The following is a 24,049-nucleotide window of genomic DNA, read 5'->3' as shown; positions in this document are numbered from 1 at the left end:
GTAAAAGCAAAGTGCTTCTGTGGATGCTAAATTATCATACTAAGTTATGAATGTGGTACCGACAAATTGTAACACACTTGGCAAAAGGAAGTTACATAAAAACTGCATCTGATATAATTAAGAATTTAAAGTATGATATAAGCATCTATCTATCTGATAACAGAGATTAAAGTGGTGTCTTTGGTTAGCTCTTGCTCCAAGTGGGGATCATTCAGATCAGGAGATGACAAACCGACTGTGGGCCAAATCCATCCTCCTGCCTGGATTTTTAAGTAAAGTTTTATTGGAACATAACCAAACACTTTCATTTACTGATTGTGCATAGCTGCCTTCCAGCGACAATTGCAGAATTAAATAGTTGCAAAGGAGATCATATGGTTTGCAAAGCCAAAGCATTTATTACCTATTCCTTTACAGAAAAAGATTGCCAACCCTTAATTTAGATAGGAGTTATAGGATCAAATTATTTCAGGACCCAGGTAGGAAAGAGTGTGAAGAGGGAATAGGAGTAAGTATGTTTGCACCCATTTTGGAAGTGGTAGGAAACTGGGGTGCCTTAACTTTTTAGGATAAGTTAGAATAAAAGATGTTTTTCCCTTAAATATGAAATATGATGATTTTTTGATGCGATTTCAAATTTTTATGGGGGCAGAAGAAAAAAAAGATCAAGTCGAACACATCTGCAATCTGAATTCAATCAATGACTGTCAGTTTGCAAGCTTTAGTTTAACTCATAAAATTATGCAGTAAAAAATAGATTTAAAGTGCAAAATATTTTTGAATGATAAAATGGTAAAAGTTATATAGAGAGATTATCTACCGGTAGATGCAGCTATACCTGTGGTTTCATATTTGTGTAGATAAAGAAATAGATATTGGTGTAATGTCTGAATGTTAATAAAATATATGACCCTAAAAGATTGTAAGAAATGCAAACAATTATTTCAATATTCAAATTAAAAATAATGTATGCCAAAATATTATTAAAATAAAATAATGAGAAACTTTTATGCATATTATAAAGTAAGAGATCATAATCTTAAATGATTAGGTTTATGAGCAGATAATTTTTTAAATGATAATAAAAATGTCTAATAAAAGTAAGAAATCTTCAACTTCTCTAGTAGTCAATAAATGCAAGTTAAGACTATGAGTTATCACTTTTCTTTTCAATGGAGGAAAAGGAAAATAATCACAATATTTTATACTGGTACAGGTGTTATATTCTTTGATATTTCCATTATTTTTCAATAATGTTGAAATAACTTTTTAAATCAGAAATTTAGCAAAATGTTTTGAGACTAAAATTCATATCCTTTGTCATACTAAGTACTTTTTTTTGAAAATGTATACCAAAGAAATAATGAACAAAAAAACCTTTCTTCAAGAATATAGTCAGTGTTATTTATATTGCAAAAAATTTAAAATACAATTTTAAATGTCAAACACTAGAAGAAAAGTTAATGTTCATATGTCCATATAAATTAATGGGATGAGAGTTTTAACTAATAACTATAAATTTTGCTTAAAAACTTGACTTGAAAATCTCACATATTAAGTATAAGGAAAACATAATTTAGTACAAAATGTAGGAAATTCAATTTTTAAAAAAATATGTAATAAAAGGCCAGGCTTGGTAGCTCACGCCTGTAATCCCAGCACTTTGGGAGGCCGAGGTGGGTGGATCACTTGAGGACAGGGATTCGAGACCAGCCTGGCCAACATGGCGAAACCTCATCTCTAATAAAAATACAAAAATTAGCTGGGCGTGACGGGCGTGCCTGTAATCCCAGCTACTAGGGAAGCTGAGGTGGGAGAATGGCTTGAACCCGGAAGGTGGAGGTTGCAGTGATCCTAGATGGCGCCATTGCACTCCAGCCTGCGCGACAAAATGAGACTCTGTGTCTGAAAACAAACCAAAAAAATGTAATGAAAACTTTGGAAGATAATATATCGACACTTAAACTTTGATTTCCTTTGAGTAGTATATCATTTTCTTTTCTGTTTCTTTGTTTTTCCTCTGTTTTCTAAATGTTCTATGTGAACTTTCAAATCAGATGTTTTAAAAGTTAAAAAACTGGAGGAGAAAGACGACTTCATTTTAGTGTGATGCAAGAGCTCTCATTTAGTTGTTCTTCAGGTTTTAGCCACTAATAATGTCTGTTATAGAGGTTAATTTATCTCTTTATTTGTGTGGTAAACTATCAGAGCATCCACTGCCACCATAGAAATGAAACTCACACATTGATAACCACTATCTTGAGTATTTTCTGAGCTACCGGATTCTTGTTCTGTTAATATCCACTTAATAATTTTTGTCTTCAATCATTTCAAGAGCCTTATTCCTTTCTATGGGAACTTCCATATATTTCTTCATTTTTTAAACACTGAAATGAACACTTTGCACAGCCTAACATAAGCAAGATATGTGTCAAAAAATTGCTATTATTCCAATTATATTTTTGTGCATTAAGGGTAGAGCCTTAAGTTTATCCAAAGTACTAGTTGCCTTTTTCAATATGTAAAAATGATAACCTTTTTGTTCTGTTTTATAATTTACATAATTTAATATTATCTTATTATACTGCTAATTGATTATCATAATTGTAGAATATGAGAAAATAAGGTGAAATATTATTTTTGAATATTTATCATATTTTATAATCTTCCTATTTCACCAGTTCCCTGCCTCTCTAACTTTACTGCACCAATGGGAACAGTTCTTTCTCCTGATTACCCAGAAGGGTATGGAAATAATTTAAATTGCATCTGGACGATAATCTCTGATCCAGGGAGCCGGATACACCTTTCTTTCAATGACTTTGATCTGGAATCCCAGTTTGATTTCCTTGCTGTGAAAGATGGTGACTCTCCAGATTCCCCAATTCTTGGAACCTTTACTGGGGCTGAGGTGCCTTCCCATCTTACTAGTAATAGTCACATACTGCGATTAGAATTTCAGGCTGACCACTCTATGTCAGGACGTGGCTTTAACATCACTTACAACAGTAAGTTTCTGTTTCTGTTTTTTTTCCCATATAATATATTTCTACAAATTTGAGTTGAAAAGTGATCATGCATGTTGGTTCTCTTGTTTCCTAGGGAAGAAAATTTGTAAAAGCTGTAAATCTCATTGTGCCAAAGTTGGTCATTTCTTCCTTCATTTCCAATCACATTTTACTCATTATTATTATTATTATTAATACATTTCTTTCTTTGTGAGAGGTCCAATATCAAGGAAATATGTTTCAAATATTGTTTTTATATAAGCCAATATATTTATAATTGTTATATCAGCCAACATATTTGTATCTTAGCATAAACTCAAACCTATTATAGATCACGTACTTTGCTATTTGTATGCAATGTGAAAGAGAAATAGAGTTTCCCTTGAAGATATTCATGCACCAATAGATGTTAAACAACTAATAATGGCATAGAATTAAAATTCCAAAGAAAAAATCACGTGGCTGCAGTAGCATCATAAAAAGGAAGTAATGAACTTTGGATCTTAGTTTTGTTTTAGGTTTTATAACTGAGCCACAATACTCACATTAGTAAAACCACAGTGGATTGCTATAAAGAATAAATTAGGTGATGCATGTGAATAATTTAGCACAGAGTACATATTACCTAGTAAAAGCTTAATAAACATTAGCCATTATTGTTTAGTTGGTTTTTGAACAATAATCTTGACATTTTGTGTTACTGTGTGAGATGTTGAATATTATTTATCTGTAAAAATGTTTATAATTCTAGAAAAAAGATGAATCACATAAAAAAGAAAAAATTTTAGTAGATTAATAATACTTACATACTAATGCCTCTGTTTGCAAATATTATACCTGAAACCATAGAATACTAGTAATTTTTATTGCTTTTCCTTGAAGCTTTTACACTGTGTCAGACCAATTGGATGAATTAATATTTAAGTGTCACATAATAATAGGATTTAGTTTCCAGCTCTTCCTGTTGCTTTATAGAAAGAATTTCACACCTCACTCCCATCCTCACCTATTCAATGTTAAGCTTTGGCAGGTAGTAACAAAGTATAGTTGTTGTATTTTCAAAGCGACACTAGTGGTGAATAGTGTAACTGTAAATTATAAACATGTAATTGTCTATTATCAAAGTTAAATTAGCGGTGAAGTGTGTCGTAGAAACTTGTATATAAAGACTGCTTTATCTGAGAATCATTTAAAAATATTTCATGTACATGTCTAAAGATAGATATGTATATGCATCTATCTATCTGTAATTTTTATTTTGTCTTAAATAAACAATATTATTACCTTTAATGTTGATAGTTTTTCAGGGTATTATGGAACTAGTTCTCCCTGTTCCTGGTTCTGTTCTATAGTAAATAATTTAATCGATAATGTGAAATTTATTTTATTTAACGCTTACTAATCAGATTCATTTTTTCTGAAAAAATATCAATCAGGTATTCTATATTAGAGTCGCACTACTTAATCAAAATTGAGTTTTTAAAATTACAAAATAAAATAATAATTAGAAATATGTATACATACAAAACATATTTTATGTATTCTAAAACTTACCTTAATATTATTTTGCACTGTTTCATTCAAAATAAGGAGAACAGATAGTAAAACTATACAATTTATAACCAGCATCAGAGTGATGATTAGTGAGAAAATATAAAATAACTGCGTGTGCTAATGCAGTATAAATATAACAAATTATAAGCATCTCATAAAATATATTTTACACATTTAGACTTTGCTACTTTAAATATTATTCCATTTATATTATAATACATTAAAATTTTATAATATACAATTGGTCACTCAGATGAACACAGAGAAAAATTTGGATTGTTCATGTAATCTATAATCTATGAAAAATTCAAATAAACACGTTTTTATTATACTCCTCTTTGCTGTAATTTAGCCAAATATAAACTGTGAGAGAAACAAGGTAGAATAAGATAGTGGCCCTGAACTCAAGAACTCGTGTTCCCCTGAGAGATGTGAGACAGATAACCCAAGATACAATAGGTTGTTGAGAAAAAATTAGAAGCCAGTCCAGGGAATACATTTCAATCCTATCAAGTCCTATTTCTACGACTTTAGACAAGCGACTTAACTTTTCCTGAGTCTAACATTACTCTTTTGAATAGATGGCAATACTTTCCTCATCTAACTATTAAATGACATAATAACATATCACAGTGCCTAGAACATGATAATTGCAAAAGAATTAACTCTCTTCCCTTTTCACAGATGGCAGAAAATAAATATAGAAAATTATTTTTAAAAATTGTAAAACTTTCATACTAGATTGAGACATTTCACTTTAATTCTCACTGTGAAACTCTCTCTCTCTCTATTTCCAGTTGGAAATAGACAAAAATAAAGAAAAGTTTCTGAAGGGATATAGTCAATTGCTTTGCATTTTAATTAATTGAAATTCTGACCAGCTTATACTGGAAATATTTGCATATTCTTAGCTAGTCTCATGGTCTCCAGAAATAAGCAGAAATAATTCTATTTTGAAATTTTATAATTTTAGAGTAAAATTCATATTTTTAAAAATCACATTTATTGTACATCACAAGCAAACAAGTATGGTCAGAGGAGAACCTCCAAATTTAAAGCAAATAAATAAAAACTCGTGTAGAAATAAATACAACCTTTTAAAACATCTCTCTCTCTCTCTCTCTCTTTTTTTTTTTAAACCTAAAATATAGAAAGATCTCTCTCTGGCTAATATTGTATGTGTGCATTTTTCTTTGCATATTATTCTAAAGCATTTGGACATAATGAATGCCCTGATCCTGGAATACCAATCAATGCACGGCGGTTTGGGGACAACTTTCAATTAGGAAGTTCAATTTCAGTAATTTGTGAAGAAGGATTTATTAAAACCCAGGGAACAGAAACAATTACATGTATTCTTATGGATGGAAAAGTAATGTGGAGTGGACCAATTCCAAAATGTGGAGGTAAGTGTAGTGTGGAGTGAGAAGTAGAACCTCATCATCATTATGCACAAGAAACCGCAACAGGAAACACATTATCCTACCAGGACTATCATAATCATTATCTTAAAACATTTGTTGATATTCTATATTAAACATATGTTGTTCAGGAAATTACGCTTTTAATTTTTCATGTTGAAATAAATTTTTAGAAATCTTTTAGAAGCTTTCTTTTAAAAAAAAGCTCTTATTAAAAGATACACATTAATAAATGGTAAATATTGGTTACATGTGTAAACCCTCTTTAGTATACTTCATAGTTATAGTTTAATACACTTTATAGTTTCCATTCACTTTTTCTTGGTATTTTAGCTATTCATGGTACACACTAATTTTCAAAAATGTGTTAATAATGATCGATTATCATAAAAATTATAAATACATTTATGCTAAAACAGTCATTTATTTAAAATATATGATTTCTGAAAGCATCTTTTACTAATTCTTCTCAGTTTTTATTTTTCCAATTAAATGTATTCAACAAGGTTCAGGGCGTGTGTGTGTGTGTGTGTGTGTGTGTGTGATATATGTATGATCTTTGAAATTATTATTATTATTATTATTTTTAAACCGATTCTCACTCTGCTGCCCAGACTGGAGTGCAAAGGCGCAATCTCAGCTCACTGCAACCTCTGCCTCCTAGGTTCAAGCAATTCTCCTGCCTCAGCCTCCAGAGTAGATGGGATTACAGGTGCATGCCACCATGACTGGCTAATTTTTTGTATTTTTAGTAGAGACACGGTTTTACCATGTTGGCCAGGCTCATCTCAAACTCTTGGTATCAAGTGATCTGCCTGCCTCGGCCTCCCAAAGTGCTGGGATTACAGGAATGAGCCACTGCGCCTGGCCTGTTTTTGTATATATACACTCATATAAAATCTCTAATTATGTTGGTAAGAAGGAAGGATGATCATAATTAAAAATAAAACACATCAATTATACAGTATATAAATTTAGAATCTACTGAAATGAGGCACCTTTATTTAGATTTGCCATAGGAGAGTTAACATTCTAAGTTTTAATTTCTCCTTCCACTATAGTATCTAATAATACATGTCTATTTTATTAAAAAGATACAAATGGGCTGGGCACGGTGGCTCACGCCTGTAATCCCAGCACTTTAAGAGGCTGAGACGGGTGGATCAAGAGGTCAGGAGATCGAGACCATCCTGGCCAACATGGCAAAACCCCGTCTCTACTAAAATACAAAAAAAAAAAAAAAAAAAAAAAAAAAAATTAGCTGGGCTTGGTGGCACGCGCCTGTAGTCACAGCTACTCAGGAGGCTGAGGCAGGGGGAATCACTTGAAACTAGGAGGCGGAGCTTGCAGTGAGCCGAGATTGTGCCACTGCACTCCAGTCTGGCGATAGAGCGAGACTCCCACTAAAAAAAAAAAGAAAGAAAAGAAAAAAAGAAAAAGCAAAAAAAAGATTTTAAATGAATTTTTACTAAGAAATAGATGAAATATAACTGTATAACTCTTTAGTAGATTGCCATATAGTAATTGATCATTTTAAAAGTAGTTTCTTTTTCTTATTTTCCAAGTTTTTCTTCTTACCTGTCTGCAAACTGACTAGCTGGTAAATTAAGAATATTTAATACGTAGTTTTCCAAAGTATAGCAGATTTAATTGAAGCATTACCTATATATTGCTGACTTTCATTGGACTGAACATTTTCATAATGTCTCATAATGTAATCCCAGACCATGTAATTATGTTTTCCTAGTGGCCTCTTCAATTAATGCTTTTCTCCTTTTTACTTCTAATTGCTTTCTCATTTGTAATATCAGGGGGGCAGAACTAGATGACTTTAGTGTTCCTTTTCAAACTTCAAATAGTATGGATTCAGCAGGGGCTACTCTGTCAATAATTATGACTATGATGTTATTTTAAAAACATAGTGGATTTGCATAATAACGGACTAAGGTAAAAAGGGAAAATGGATTGTATGGATAGTAATACTTCGTTTTTCCATCATTCATTTTGCCGGAGCTCATCCATTCTTTTAACATAGTTTTTGATCCAGCCTTGGGGAACCAGTAAGAAAAATCTACATTAGCATTTTTGTTTGTTTGTTTTGAGACGGAGTTTTGCTCTTGTCGCCCAAGCTGGAGAGCAGTGGCACCATCTCTGCTCACTGCAACCTCTGCCGCCTGGGTTCAAGAGATTCTTGTGCCTCAGACTCCTGAGAAGCTGGGCCTATAGGTTCGCACCACCATGCCCGTCTAATTTTTTTGTATACTTAGTAGAAACTGGGTTTCTCCATGTTGGCCAGGCTGGTCTTGAACTACTGACTTCAAGTGATCCGCCTTCCTCGGCCTCCCAAAGTGCTGGGATCACAAGCATGAGCCCCCGTGCCCTGCAGCCACACATTAGTATTTTAAGGAATAGTAGGAAATGGGAGAAAAGTGTGTTTCAGGCAAAAGGAATAGAGCCAGTTCAGTGTGACTGCACTGGAGGACAGAGTGGGTTGGATCTGATGAATGACTAGAGAAGTCCAGAGCATTAGACCCTTTGTAAATAATGCTAAGTAGCCCCAAAGTTACCCTGGGGCTGATCGGGCGCCATTGCAGCTGGGAAATGACATTGTCTGAGCCTCACCCTCCCCTGCACTGAAATTTGTTTTAAATCTCAGTGGACACATACAGAGACCACTTCTAGGTAATTTTTGAATTTTGTTGGATCCTTGTTTGCCTAATTTGGGTATTGGTTTCGGAGTTGCTTGGTGCCTAGCTTCATGGTGGAGGTAAAAGTAATTCGTAGTATCAATCAATAATTTAATTGATTGATTAATTAGATAGAGCAATTTCAGGGAGATTTTTACTAGCTGTAAAAAACAAATGGCATTTAACTTTTAAAAATAAGTAAGATAAAATATTCAGAACTATAACTTGACAAAGGCCAATAAGCCCTCCGCACATCCCAAAGAGAACCTTTATGAAGTTTCTGACGGACACGAATTGTTTTTCTCTATGTGTGAGTGAAATTACACACAATTGGCTCACCTGCCTGTTTGTGGACCCAGTAGCAAGGTGGAAACATCACTAAGGATGAGGTTGGAGCCAAGGAAGGCAGAACTGGAGTGGGCCAGAAGCAATCTTCTTCTGGGTGGCCCTTGCCAGGTTACTACTCTATCCCAAACCACCCTCTGAGCCAGTTTCCACCCAAAAAAGCAGACTGTTGTCATCTCTATAACTAACTCAGGTGGGTTTGATTTCTTAGCTTCTAATTAAGATTTGTATTGATTTCCTTTGGTTTTGCCTAAATTCTACTTAGGTACTAATAATGAAAGTCTGAGACTAGCTGAGGAAATCTTGTTTTTATTTTTCCTAAATAAAAAAAAAAAAAAAAAAAAAAAAAAAAAACCTTCCCCAGTCCCCCACCATTCCTGAGACTTCCAGAGCCACTCCCACTTACTTAGAGAACTATGGTTGGGAGCCTACCTCTCCTGTCTCCTTTTTTCTCTAGACAGTCCGTATTTTCAAATCTAAAAATTTGCCTATTGTTTATTATAGTTCATCTTTGGGGTACTATCATAGCCTCCAACATTTACAAATGTTAGCAAATGTTAACATGTTTAACATTTTAGCTGAAACTTTTAAATCATCATAATATTAAACATTTCAAATAGAATAACTTTTTAAATGTACATGTTTGCATTTTCTGGTTAATACAACTAAATTTCTTCTTCTATTTTATTCTCTTCAAAATCAAATTCATTGCTAAAAGTTATGTATGTATATGGATTGTTGTGTATTAAAATTAGAAGGTAAAACATTTTGTTTGAATCAGAACTTACAGAACAATGGAAGTCAGTATAAAATGTTTTTGTTCGAAAACTCAGAGCTTCAATCCACTTAAAGATTACCACCATCCCCAACTCCTTTCTATCATAAGTGTCTAAAAGTTTAGGCATATTGGCAAATTTGTGATCCACCAATGTCAATCAGTCCTCAAACTGATGAATCAATCAGTCCCTAAAACTTTGAGAAATCTTTGAGAATAGTTAAAGAAACTTTCATCTGCCATAGTCCTTGAATAAGGATTGTCAGACCGAAAGGGAGAAATATCATAATATGTTGCAGATTTATGATCCCACATTTCAGATAACTTAAATATAATTATTTAACATAATTTGGTTATACATTTTATTCACTGACCTGAAGTTCAACACTGATGCATTAACTATAAGGATAGATTGGGACTTTCTGAAAATTTCAACTCATTTCTCTAGAACGAATTTTCGCCATAAAGAAGAAAGATTAGTTGTCTTTTAAGGCCTTATGAGCTTTCAGTTCTGCTAATGGAAAACAAAATACATTACTGTAATCAGCATTGCAGTTATTTCACACTGAATTCCACAAACTGTCATCTTAACTTGGTTTAATGGCAGGCAATGACTCCTTCGCCGACACTGAGACAGTAGCCTGAATATATCTGGCTCTACCTAAGCCCAGTCTCTTCATGGCATCTTCTTCAAAGAAACATCCTAAAGCCCTGAAGAACTGTGTAGATGATTGTTGTAGACCTCCCTTAATGAGTTGACCCAGGGATTTTCATAATGTATCACACAGAAAGCTTTCTAAAAATCCTCTTCCTCTCTCTTCACCAGTATCCCACTCATAGCAGCTGCTTAAACTACTGTCCTCCCTTCACAACACAGCTTCCCTCACGATCATTTATTTTACTATTCTGCATAGTCCAGGCCCTTTTTGGATATCTTGTGAGCCTCCTCACTAAGTTCAACCCTCTTCAAGTACAGTTTTCTTGTTTCCTTCTTGGAATAGCTTCTTTTCATACCCTAAATCTACCTTTTTATTTCTTATAGTATTATCAGAATTTCAGGGGCCTCTGAGGACATCATAAAGTTCATCTGTATCATAACCTTCAAAGTTCTTTCTACCAGCCTAAGTGCAAGGAAGTTTGGAAATGGGACACAACATAATTGCATTTCTTTTTTTTTTCTTTTTTCTTTTTTTTTTTTTTTGAGATGGAGTTTCGCTCTTGTTGCCCAGGCTGGAGTGCAATGGTACAATCTCGGCTCAGCGGCGGAACCTCCGCTTCCCAGGTTCTAGCAATTTCCTGCCTCAGCCTCCCAAGTAGCTGGGATAACAGGCATGCGCCACCATGCCTAGCTAATTTTTTTGTATTTTTAGTAGAGACGGGATTTCACAATGTTGGTCAGGCTGGTCTCGAACTCCCGACCTTAGTTGATCCGCCCACTTTGACCTCCCGAAGTGCTGGGATTACAGGTGTGAGCCACCACACTCGGCCAAATTTCAATTTTATTTCTCCACTTAAGCATGTGTATGTGTGTCTCCTGAAATATGAGTAAGACAGTCCATTTTATTTTCTTTTTTTGAGATGGAGTCTCAGACTCTGTCACCCAGACTCGCGTGCAGTGGCACAATTTTGACTCACTGCTACCTCTACCTCCCAGGTTCAAGCAATTCTACTGCCTCAGCTTCCTGAGTAGCTGGGATTACAGGTGTGTGCCACCATGCCCAGCTAATTTTTATGTTTTTAGTAGAGATGGGGTTTCATCATGTTGACCAGGATTGGTCTTGAACTCCTAACCTCAGATGATCTACCTGTCTCAGCCTCCCAAAGTGCTAGGATTGCAGGTGTAAGCCACTGTGCCTAGCTAAGATAGTACTTTCACTTAATTCTTTCTTTCAAGGGAACATCACACAACTGAATTCCCTATACTGTACTAGGCAATGCAAACTGGAACCATCCTTGACCCACAAAATTCCCAAATCCTGTAATCATCCAGTAAAATCCCACAGAATTCCTTGTCACTGGAATTTTCCTTGTGACCTGTACTGCTATACAGAAGGCAAATTTTAAGGGTAATATTTGACTCAGCAGAGGGATTTTCCTGTTGGGATTTGGGAAACTCACTCATCTCTACCCACCTAAATCTGACCATCTAAGGGCCAACTCCAAGGGCTTGAGACTGTCTGCCTGCCTCACTGTCTGTCAAAAGGTATCTGCTTTGTTGTTTCTACCTCAAATTATCTAAGCATCATTACTTGGCTTTCTTTCTTAAATATAGCCATAATTAATTTATTTTTTCTCAGTTCTGATTTGCTTTACCAGATTCTTGAAATCAGTTTGTAAAGAAGAGTGTGATTATTTGGTAAATTAGCTATAGGTAATTCTGCCATGATCTTGTTGCAGGTACTTTTGATTTTCCAATTTTTTAGTACTTTTTCCTAGTGGATATCTTGCTTTTAATTTGTTCTGTGAGTTCAACACACAGCCAGAAAATGTCTTTCCAAAACTTTTACTCAACTCAACTTCATCTAGATATTTATCTCCTCTAGGATGATGAAGCCAACTGCCACTAGACTAGATGGTAGTTTTGGTGAGTCTGAGTCTACAGATAGCACCTAATGCCCAATGCCACAGATTAGGAATCATAATCTCAATTGCTTACAGGAGCAAGGAAGTAACAGAAATGAATTAGATGGGCTAAAGGAAGCAAGCTACCCTCCCAAGGGACACATGTGTTTTCCCATTTTTTTTACAGACATAGTTATAGATAAATATTTCTCTGCTTAAAAACAATACAAATAATACAAAAATAGTATTATTGACAGCTGAGAGCAATGTTTCCATTAGCTTACACAATACCTTCATGGACATCAGAAAAGAACAGCAATCAATCCATTGTGCTAGGCCAGTGAAGCAGTTTAGAAACCATATATTGGACAGCAAACTTTATTCCTTCTAAGAAAGCACACCAATGTCTCCATAAATTGAGTATTCTTTGGGGCCACTTAAGAATCATTTTGCAAAGTAGTTATTTCATGAGGAAGTTTCTTGAGTTACTCTTTTTTGTTGTGAAGCTGTGTAACACTGTTTAAGTCCGATCCTCTAGCACCTAGAGTCTAACTGGAACATCCTATCTTGAATTGTGCATTCTCCCCCAAATGATCATTTCAAATTCAAAGAGCTCTCTGCAATATCCTTTTGGCTTTGCATTGATATTCCCCTCATGTCTTATCCTATTTTTACCATGAGACAGTACAATTTTGCTAATAATTTAGCTCCTAATGTGGCTCAGTTATCTAGTATGATTTGATTTCAGGCAGACTAAAGAACTATATCAAAGTTATTTAAGAAGCATTGATAAATAACAGAGATTTTTACTTTGATTTTTTTTTTTTTTTGAGTTAGGATGCAAGTGTTTTATACAATGAAGTAAATAGACGGCTTCTCAAATATATTTCTAAGCCATCTTTTCCCCTTTCTCACCCACCATTCAAGGTAGCTTGTAAAAATCATCACAACCATCATCATTATCATTTATTTCCCTTTCTGTCTTCCCCCATGCTTACACACACAGTCCTCCCATCTGTAAGTTTTTCTTCTCTCCCTTCCTATTTTCCTTTCCAGGGCCCATGTCTTGCTTACATGAATTCAGTCCCTCTGTCACACACATTATTCTCAAGTTACCAGAAAATCTACTCCACTATACTCTGCACCCAAGAAAGATTCATCAATTCCATTCTAATGGCTTTCAGTTGAGATTCTATCTTCTGGAAGCTTGACGAATAAATTCTCCACCTTGTTATACGAAATTATATACTGGTTTTGAAAATAAGAAGAGAGACAGCAAGTTTTTGACACATATTCTCAGCTACTCTCTGAGTTGCATTTCTACTTTATAATGCCCGCTTCTGAATTTGCCAGTAACAAGCCAGCCAATGAATCCCAAAAGAACTTGAAAGAGATGCCAGGCCATTTCTTAAAAAACAAGAAAGTTCTCTTTCTAAGTGTCAAGCAGTGATAACTAAGTCATCTTGAGTTTTCTGTTTTAAAAAACAAGACAGTTGGACATAAATTAATTCTCCTGTGTTGCAGCCACAGAAGGAAACGGTTCCTGAATATAAAGATTTATTATTCATTGGTGAATCCTTTAAAACAAAATGCTACTGAACTATACTCATGTAGAGTGAAAGTTGAAAAGGATTTTATTGCAGAACAAAAATGAAAGACGCATTAATGTATTCATTAGTTATAGAATCTGAAATTCATACCATTTTTGTTTTAAAATCAAATTTTCCTCAATAATTTAAAGTTATATAATTATTTAACTGTTTATGGAAAAATAAGTTAGACAAGTCTAAAAATTATGTTATTAACTTTTATTTTGTTAAATATACTGCTCAGGCTCATTTTAGTCTCGCTTCCTGGTTTCTCCTCCTCTCTGTGCTCTGTTTAAGTGCATGTCCCAGAGCTACATTTTGGATATTTTCTGCTCTCTATTTCATTCATTTCACTGGTGATTTTTCAATCAGTATCTAACTGTAAACAACATCTCTATGGTGCTGTCTCTCAAATTTACATCTCTAGCCTGGTTCTCTGCCCTGAAATGTAGACTTATATCTTCAGCTTCCTACTCCACATCTGCACTTAGGTGTTTGATAGGCATCTCAAACTTACCCTGTCCGAAACTGATCTGTCTCCCCACATCACTCTAAACCTGCTACTGTCACTCACTTTATGCGTTATTAATAGCAACTCCATTATTTCAGTCATTCAGGTCAAAATTCTTCAGTCTTTGTCTAATCTTTCCTGACTCTTTTCTTTCTGTCATAACCATAGATAATGCATCAGAAAAACTGGCTAGCTCTTCCTTTGAAATCATTCAGAACGCAAGTATTACCTACTACCTCCACTGCTGACATCTTGATCCTAGCAACCTTTGTCTCTGTCTTTAATTAATCCATAGCCTCCTAACTGCTCTCACTGCTTCTGTCTCTTCTTTCATTCAGTTCTATTCTCAACACAGCTGCCAAAGTGATATACCATTCTTCTCTAAAGATACTTGATCCCTGTAGTTTTTTCCTTCCTCGTCTTTTCCTTCCAGATCTCATGCAGATACTGAAATTTGTAGTTCAAATTAGAAATGGCTTGTTGTTCAGTCCACCTGTGCCCAACCATTAGTTTCTTCATAATTATTTCTCCTCTGAGTCTCAGAAGGCTCTGATGCATGTATGCTTTCTGCTTCTCTCATCCTTTTTACCTGACTCTGATTCACATGCCCCCTACACTGTAGTCAGCAGTGCCCCCTTTGATCTAAAGCAATCTCCCTGACAAAAATGGAAATGAATATTGGCCTTCTGGATTACATGATCATGTTTTTGAATATGATTAGATGTAATACATTCATGGGGCTGCTTTATAGATAAAGGAGATTACATTTAGTGAAATACATTAGAAGAGTCTGATGAATGCTATTGCCTCAAAGCTGATGATTTAACTAAGACGCTGGGTTAAGACAGGCAAAGTTGCCTTTCTTGTGGGCACTAGAAACAATTTTGAACATTGTTATATTTGCAGCACTCCTGACAAGGAAAACAATAGGAATAAATGTGTGACTAACAAAGTGGAGAACTAAATTTTCCTGCTGCTTTTGCTTTGGCAACTTAGGTCTCTGGTTAAGAAGAAAAATTTATCTATATTCCTCTTCATGAAAATTTGAGGACAAGACACCCCTCCAGAGCTTAAGTGGGTTCTAGCTGATTCTTTTATCTCAGTCATAACCTCTGCCATCCTACTTCCAATGTATTAAGCAGCAAAAGCTAGGGAGATCTATATATCTTTATCTATCTAATCTATATATCTATCTATCTCTATCATCCATCTATCTATAACTGTTCGAATCATAAGTCTTTTGTTTTTTCATTCTTCTTAGAGGAAGGAAAGTGGTAGTCTTCTTATCTTCAAGTCAAATTGAGGGAAAGGGCTGCAAGAGAATCCCTTATAGAGAATGGAGATGTTTGTGTGAAAGAGAATTCCCAGGTGGTATTTGCTTATACAATGGACTTGCTGATCTACATTCTATGCCTGTTGAACAAGAGAAAAGAAGTTGGTGAAAAGCTGGCAGGTTGGAGAGAGGGACAGCTGTTTAGTTCAAACAGTTTGGTTAGTCAATGATGTAAGTTTTCTATGCATCAAATGAATAACAAAGAAATTACTCAGACTTGGCCACAGGAAAAGACAATCCAACACAGTTATAGGGTATACTGCCAGGAATGGGAGCAGACAAGCAACTACAAAAGGTTGAGCTTCTCTTTTATCAGGGAATTGTGCAGTGACAAGCAATTCTCCTCACTCTTGGCCTTTGCAAACAACTCATTTGTTCTCATGGGAGAATCAACATTTTCCATACCTGACAAAAGGGAGGCACCAGTGACCAGACAAAGGTTTTCAAGGAAAGCAGTAACTTCCAGGAAAGGACTGTGATAGCATAATCTACCTCATCCCAGCCTTAACTCACCACAGGAAACAGGATCTAAAGGTAAAAGGAAGAGAACAAGATATAAAATGAATGATAATACCTTCTCCAAGTACTGAAGTAAGTAGAGGAATGAATCTGAAAGTGCTGGCATTCCTTTAGCATGCTCCTCCCTATCCTCCAAGTCTCTCTGGCCACTACTCAGAGGCCCCTTGGGTGAGTGAATGGAGAGAAAGAGATAAGAGTTTTAAATTGAACTGGACCAAGTTTGTAAATACTAGAAGTGATAAGAAAACTAGAGTCTCTGCTTAACATGCTCTTTGAGGACAGAAAGAGATTTGGCAGTGTGTGCTTTAAGGCAGTAATTAGAAAAAAAAAAAAGTCTTCTGTTTTTGCTTCACCAACTTTAGAATGTTCTATAAAATGCTTACTCAAGCAAGAACTCCCTTGCCCTCAGCACAGAACTCCCTGCATAGCTGTGGCTTATGCTCCTTCCTACTCCCTAATGGGATATCTAAGAGAATTCTTTGAGTGAATAGGATGGGACTGAAGTCCCAGGAGAACTGTTTGAAGACAAGGCTGGACTTGCATGCCTGATGAACTTTCCCTTTGAGGATAGGAGGTTCTCTCTTGAATCTCAATTAGTCTCAGAGGAAAGGAAGCCATTCTCATTCACAGACATTACATTCTTTTTAGAGAGAGTTCTTTTGAGAAAGTAATTAGAGTAACAATTTGATACATAGATCAGAATTGATTTGTGGTTCTTATAAACAGATATGTATTCATACATTTATATATATATATATATCTCCTTTAGTTAAGTATTTAGATGTTACTAAATTCTATGTCTCCTGGAGGACTAGTATAGACTAATCTAATCTAATAGCCATCAGCAGGATTTTGCTTCTAAACTTTGTGGAGCTGGGTATAGGGAGGGATAGTAGTTATGGAAATGGGCTCTTTTGGCTCTTTAATTACCATCTTTCTGCCTTTCTCTTCTTATCCTAGATACATACCTGACTTGTTCCCTGTAATTTTTTTTGAACCATCTTGCGGTGTGCTGAGGTTTGAGAGAGCTGGTGATTACTTTACCTATAACCATATAGCAATTTTTTTTTAAGGGAACAAAATGGAACTGTCGTCGTCTGATTGTCGTTGAGTTGGCATCTAGATTTTATCAGACATAGCTCCACAGAAGGGCTGTTATCAGATGAAATGCTACAATGTTCACCTCTTTAATTCACCTATGGCAAAATCCCTGTGATCAAAACCTAGCTCAGCTCATGGTCCCCAACTTCCTTCTGAGCACCTAAGTACCACTTCTCAGATGAAAGAGCATCTCTTGCTGTGGAGTATCAGCACTCCTTAGCATTTTTATTCAAGATAATTTTATCAGAATGCAGTCTGAAGCACCTCTGATTCTTTTATCGAGGTCTTAAAACACAGTGGGTTCTTTCAATGTATCCTTTCCTCTTAAAGTAACACGAAATTGAGCCAGCCCTCAAATTCCCATTAATTTATAACAGACATTCTTCAGGCCTTAGAAAAATAAAGCTAGATAAATGAACTATGTCGACTTTATATATCTCGTTGTTTTCATTGCTACAAAAAGGAGAATTAAAGGCAACAACCTATATTTCACTAAAATATCCAAATAACTTCCTCATCCTGGAAAACTGAGAGATTAACCAAGGGAGTCTTGCAGCCACAGAACACCCACATCCCTTAAATTTCCTGTGTGGTCCACGTACCCAACCAATAAAAGGACCTGAGGGATCAGGTGAGGAGGTGGGGGTTTTTATCAACCATGCAGATTTTTGGGTCCCATCTTACAACTATTAGAAGTACAGCACAGGAATCTGCATTTTTTTTTTTTTTTTTTTTTTTTTGAGATGGAGTCTTGCTCTATTGCCCAGGCTGGAGTGCAGTGGCATGATCTCGGCTCACTGCAAGCTTGCCTTGCGGGTTCACGCCATTCTCCTGCCTCAGCCTCCCAAGTAGCTGGGACTACAGTCACCCACCACCGCGTCCGGCTAATGTTTTGTATTTTTTAGTAGAGATGGGGTTTCACCATGTTAGCCTGGATGACCTCGTGATCCACCCGCCTCGGCCTCCCAAAGGAATCTGCATTTTAACAAGCTCAGTAGATGCCCACTAAAGTTTGAGAGTCTTTAAAAGCAATAATTACTGCATATAACTAGAGGCCCCCACGAACTGCTCCTTCTTAGGCGTCCACTAACAATAAGTTGTAGCAACAAAGAACCACTTGACTTTTCCCTCACACAGATTAGTATTTTTTACTTCCTACTTCTGCCTATCTCTCCCCCTTCTGTTAAGCCTATTTTGCGTGTATTCATTTTTTAATCTAAACTCTTCATTGACAACATCTCCTTCCGAGACTCTTTCCTAATGCCCCTGGCATAGTACCTGTCCCTGCCCTATATTTCAAAGCTACTTACCCAGCTCAAGCATGTACTTATCATGTTTCATGTTTACTCTATCAGTCTTCCTTGTAGAAAATGTGTATCTCTTGAAGGCAGATATAATGTCATATAGATTTTTTTTTTTTTTCAATTTCAGCAGCTAGCACAGTATCTTAGGCATAGTAGCAGAAACTAAATGTTTAATAAATTAAAAATGAATAATAAATAGTAGTGGAGAGGCACTTAAAATGGAGTGTTTAGAGCCTCAACATTATACTAAAAACTTTTGGACTGAATATTCTACTCCCCTGACTTTTCATCTGTTTCTGTCTTCACTAAACCAATGGTAAAGAGAGTATAAAATGCTTAAATAAAATTTCCTTTTGGAAAATTAATAAATCTATTGTGGAAGTAATTCTTAACTAAGAATTTAACAATTTGAATTTGAGTCTCAGCTCTGCCACTACCTAGTCCATGTTTCTCATCAAGTCATGATCATAAGTCAAAACTCCATCATAAGTTGAGGATCATGTGTGTGTCAAAGAAAAATTCCTCCGTCAGAGTTAAACAGGCAAGCAAGACTATTTGAGACTATATTGCAAAGGAGAAGAAAGATTGAACTCAACTCCTTTGAAAGAGAGAGAGGGTTTTTAAGCATTGGGGTGAGCTAGTAGGAGCATGTTAGGGGGTAGACTGGCCAATGTGATTAGATCATATATGTTTGATAATTGGAGCTTATTGAAGTTAGGTTCCCACTCTCCCACAGAGACCGGAAGATAAGGGTGCTCCAAAGGATGTTTCCCAGGTCATTGAAAAAGATAATTCCTGGGTCATAAAACTAGCAAGAGGCTGGGAGAAAATTTACATTTCAAAGGTGCAGAGGGAAAAAAAAAATACAAGTGTTCTAAAGTAAATGCTCTAGGAAAGGGAGATGGGAAGGATGGTTTTGAGTCAAGAAGAAGCCTGTCTAAATTTAGTTAAACTAAAGTTTATCTCAGTCAAGTGAGATATACACTATTCTATTTTTCCACTAAAACCTAGGAATTTATTATTTTTACTTGTTAAAGTTATCCCAATTCACACACTTCGGTGAGAGGAAGACCCAAACAAATAATTCATCTCAACCCTTTTCTCAGTGTAGTGATATACTAGCTATTGGACAATATACCTACTTAATTTTATTAAATTAAACTTTTTCAAAGGGTTGTATATTCAATCATCTCTCATCTTTTCCTCTAAATATTCACCTTTACCTTCAACCTGTGTGGAAACTTGAACATCAGCCAATTTTGAAAATCACTCCTAAGATAGCTAAGAGCTCCAGATTCTATTTTCTCTTGTTTCTTGTGATATTTCATAGACCCTTCCATTTTAGCACTGAATCTCATTAACTTTCCGCATGAAGCTCCTCCCTGTTCCGTGTTTCCCATTTTGGTGAATGGAATCCCCGTCCACCCTATTGCACATGCCAAGTGCTCAAGGACCAGTTTAGACTCCTTCCTCTGACTTACTCTTTACACGTTAATAAATGCTTTTGATTCTCCTTCCTAAATACCTTGCACATTCTGCCTATCTCTGCTATAGCCTTATTTCATAATCTGATAATGCCTTTCCTAGACAGTTGTAACAATCTCCTAACTGATCTCACTAAATTCAGGTTTAGTGCTGCAATCTATTTTACATGAAAGTTTTGTTTAAATGAAAATCTTATCCTTTGTCTATATATGTATATATGTATGTGTCCTTTGTCAACAACTTTTCAATTGCCATGGTTCACTTTCTGTACTGGAGCAAACCAGCTCCTTTTCTAATCTTCTCTCATCACTTCTTTATTCCCCAGAAAAGGAATTTGCCTTACTTTATGCTAACTCAATCCTCTACGCATTTGCATGTGATGTTGCTTTCATTTACAATATCCTCCCTCAGTTTTTCTGTTGGTGAATTCTGATTCATTCTTGAGTTCATCCTGTTTACTCTTCAAATTAAACATAATCTCTTCTGTGAAGCATGTATTCATTTCCTTTTCTAGGCCCCTTGTACTGTGGACATACCTTTGTTACAAAACTTGACATTTTTACTTTTTGTTAATGTTTCTGTCTTTTGCACCATGGGCACTGTGAGGAGAGGAAAAAGACTATCCTAATGTCAGTTGGAAAGAATTTTTCTAGAGTCAAACTGCCTTTGTTCAAATCCTTGACAGCTCAGATGCAAATTATTTAAATTCCTTACACATCAGTTTTCTTATCTGGCTAGATTATTTTGAGCATTATATAAAATAATCTAAGGGTGCCTGACACATAGAAAACATTCCATAAATGTTCATTTGTAGAAGTAGTACAAATGCCACACAAGCACACACCTGCCACACAATGGCATGTCGAAGAACTGAAATATTAATGAATAAAAGATGAATGAATGAATGAATGGGACTTTGAAAATGCTTCTTTATGGCCTTGATCCTCTTTTTGCTTTCTGTATATTCCAATTTTTTCTTGTTCAGCCAGAAGTAGTTGTTTTTTACAGAAATCCTTTTTAAAGTGTAGTATCTTCACACCTGGAGATATACAAGCTCATTTTTGGTTAAAAAAATGTATAAGATTTTCTTAAATTTCGGTAGGTACATAATTAACTACATAGGCAATATATGGATATGGCAGCATTGTTAAATTTGAGTAACTAACTTTTTGGGTTTTTTTTTAGTTGTATTTTACTCATATTGCAGTTAGATTTCTTTACAGATAAAATATTTGTAATTAATAATATTTTTAGGCCGGGCAGGGTGGCTCATGCCTGTAATCCCACCACTCTGGGAGGCCAAGGCGGGTGTATCACCTGAGGTCAGAAGTTCAAGACCAGCCTGGCCATGGCGAAACCCTGTCTCTACTAAAAATACAAAAAAAAATTAGCCGAGTGTGGTGGTGCATGCCTGTAATCCCAGCTACTCTGGAGGCTAAGGCAGGGGAATCACTTGAACCCAGGAGGCGGAGGTTGCAATGAGACGAGATCATGCAATTGCACTCCAGCCTGGGCAACAAGAGCGAAACTCTATCTCAAAAAAAAAAAATAATAAATAAAAATAAATAAATAAAAAGCAACAATAATAATATTTTTAGGTTTTTGTTCCAAAACTCTGGGCAGCTTTTTTTTTTTCTTCAGCTGTTTTTTTGTTTTGTTTTGTTTTTCTACATTTAGTCTCTCCTTTCTCCTGCATTTTATCTACTCCATGCTCTTCCACTGTTGCTACACCATGACGTCTCCTTACTGACATTTTCCTCTCATGTGCCTGAGGGTCACTTTAATCATGAGACTTTTCCTGACCGACCCACATAAGCATGTCTCTCCCCTCTTGGGCGCAGACCTTCTGGAGAGTTGGTTCCTATACTTTTGGAAGAATAATTTAGGGAAATTCCAAGCCTTTAAGTGAGAAAGTAGCGCCTTCAGAAAATGTCAGAAGTAGAAGAACCACAAGCAGGGTCACTATTCTGGAGAGTCATTTTGGGAAACAAACAGCAATCAATAACATCTTTAGGCTACTTCTTCACTCTAAAACCCCCTCTTAACTTTGCCTCCCTCACATTTTGCACTGAGTGACTAGTCAGAATGCTTCTCAGTACTTTACTTTTTAATCCTTTATGGCCCATTACTCAGTTGTTAATTTTATGACTACCTTGTCTAATGATGATTAGGTTGAATGAATGAATGCTTTTCTGGAACAATATGAGTTGCTGACATAATGAAGATTTGTGTCAGAAATAATACTCCATATTTTGAGGACTTTCTCTCACTAAAATATTTAGCTCTGTCTTGTAAAATATGGTAATTTACGTGATTATTATGCACATAATTTCATTTTTGAAATGTATAACCCTACAGGAAACCTAATTATGAGTCATCATAACTAGAAAGAGTAAATAATCCTCATGAAAATGGCCTCCTTTAAAAGCTTTTTAGAAAAGGAAATTAAATTCTACTAAGGAAGAAAACTTAGTTTTTATGAAGGTTCTCTGTCATACAAATAACATCTTTTGGCAATTTCACATAGAAAATGTTTTACTAAAAATGGAAATTTTACAGTAATGCTTAATTCCTAGGCCAATTTATAAATATTTACTATTTCATTTGGGTTCCATCAAGTTATTTAAAGAATAAAAAGGAGTAAAGTAGTGTCTAGAGCAGTTGTTTTCAGAAATTCTGTAAGACAAAGCAGAAAGAAATAAGCTAGGAAAAATATAAACACATGGGTAAGAGTTTAAATGGGAAGATTTAAAGAAAATAATGTGATAAGATACTGGGAATAGTGATGTATTAAAAAGTTGATCTAGTATACATTTAGCCTTTTTTTTCTTTCCTGATAATTTTCAACATCTCAAATACTCTTTCCTCCATGTTCTCTTCTGTGTATACTTCTGGAAAGTAGAGCAGGCTAATGTAGCTGGGCTGCAGAGTGAAGGGGAGTTCCGAGACAAGGCTAGAGAATAAGCAACAGCTAGATCCTACAGAGCCTTATCAGGAAACACAGGAAGTTGTCACTGAAGGGCATGGTAAGCTTTGTGAATTAAATAAAAGAAAAAAAAAATCACTGTATCTGTAGCATGGAGAATAGTGTAAATGCAGAGACCAGTTCAGAGGATATTTCCATACTCAGGGATGAGATTATGGTACTTTAAACTAAGACAAAAGCCATAGAACTAGAGAAACAAGAGTGAGCTTCCAGATGGGTTGGATATGGGAGTAACGGATGGGTTGGATATGGGAGTAAATGGTAAAAATAATATAAGTATGAAAACTGAATACTTCTATCTTTCTAGTTTATGCAACTGGACAGATGGTGGTTTCATTTACCAATGCGGGAAATAATGGAAGAGGGTCAGTACTAAGGCTTTGTTTTGCAAAAGTTGAGTTGAAAGTGATTTTAAAACTTTTCAACATAGTGAACTTTGGCAATTTGCTCTCTCTAAAACTTGGTTTACACATCTCCAAAATAAGCATTTACACTAAATGATCTAATCAGTACTTACTGGAACTGCAATGCTATCATTGTGGTTTCAATTATGTGTGAGTTTAGGGAAATCGGAGGATACAATATTTGAAATGATAAATAATATTCAAATTTGATATTAAAAAGAAAAGAGATCAAAATACAAAACAAAGAAAGGGGATAGATGTCTAGGAAATGGTGTGATGAAACTGTAATTTGGAGGACATTATTCTGACGGCTGTACTAAAGTAAGAAAGAAAATAGCAGATGAGAAATAAGGTAAAAAACTGAATCAATGAAGGCTTGAATTATAGTAGTGACTCTGGAAAAATGGAAGCTCAAACTGTTAGTGTATAAGATGAATTAGGAGAATTTGATAACATAAGTAAGAA

At 35.3% G+C, this 24,049-nt stretch overlaps 1 protein-coding gene across 2 annotated transcripts in view; it reads left to right on the top strand.

Moving 5' to 3' along the window:
- Positions 1–24,049, top strand: part of CSMD3 (CUB and Sushi multiple domains 3) — a 1,272,067-nt gene that overhangs the window by 782,491 nt on the left and 465,527 nt on the right. For both annotated transcript variants that reach the window (XM_008001392.3, XM_008001388.3), the window contains 2 exons: positions 2,682–3,008; positions 5,774–5,968. In XM_008001392.3, the coding sequence (XP_007999583.2) occupies positions 2,682–3,008; positions 5,774–5,968 (522 nt within the window). The remainder of the gene's footprint in view (positions 1–2,681; positions 3,009–5,773; positions 5,969–24,049) is intronic.

Source organism: Chlorocebus sabaeus, chromosome 8 (genome assembly GCF_047675955.1).
Source record: "Chlorocebus sabaeus isolate Y175 chromosome 8, mChlSab1.0.hap1, whole genome shotgun sequence".
Classification (NCBI taxonomy): Eukaryota; Metazoa; Chordata; class Mammalia; order Primates; family Cercopithecidae; genus Chlorocebus; species Chlorocebus sabaeus.
The sequence above is the reverse complement of the archived record's forward strand: the minus strand, read 5'-3'. Positions and strand labels throughout refer to the sequence as shown.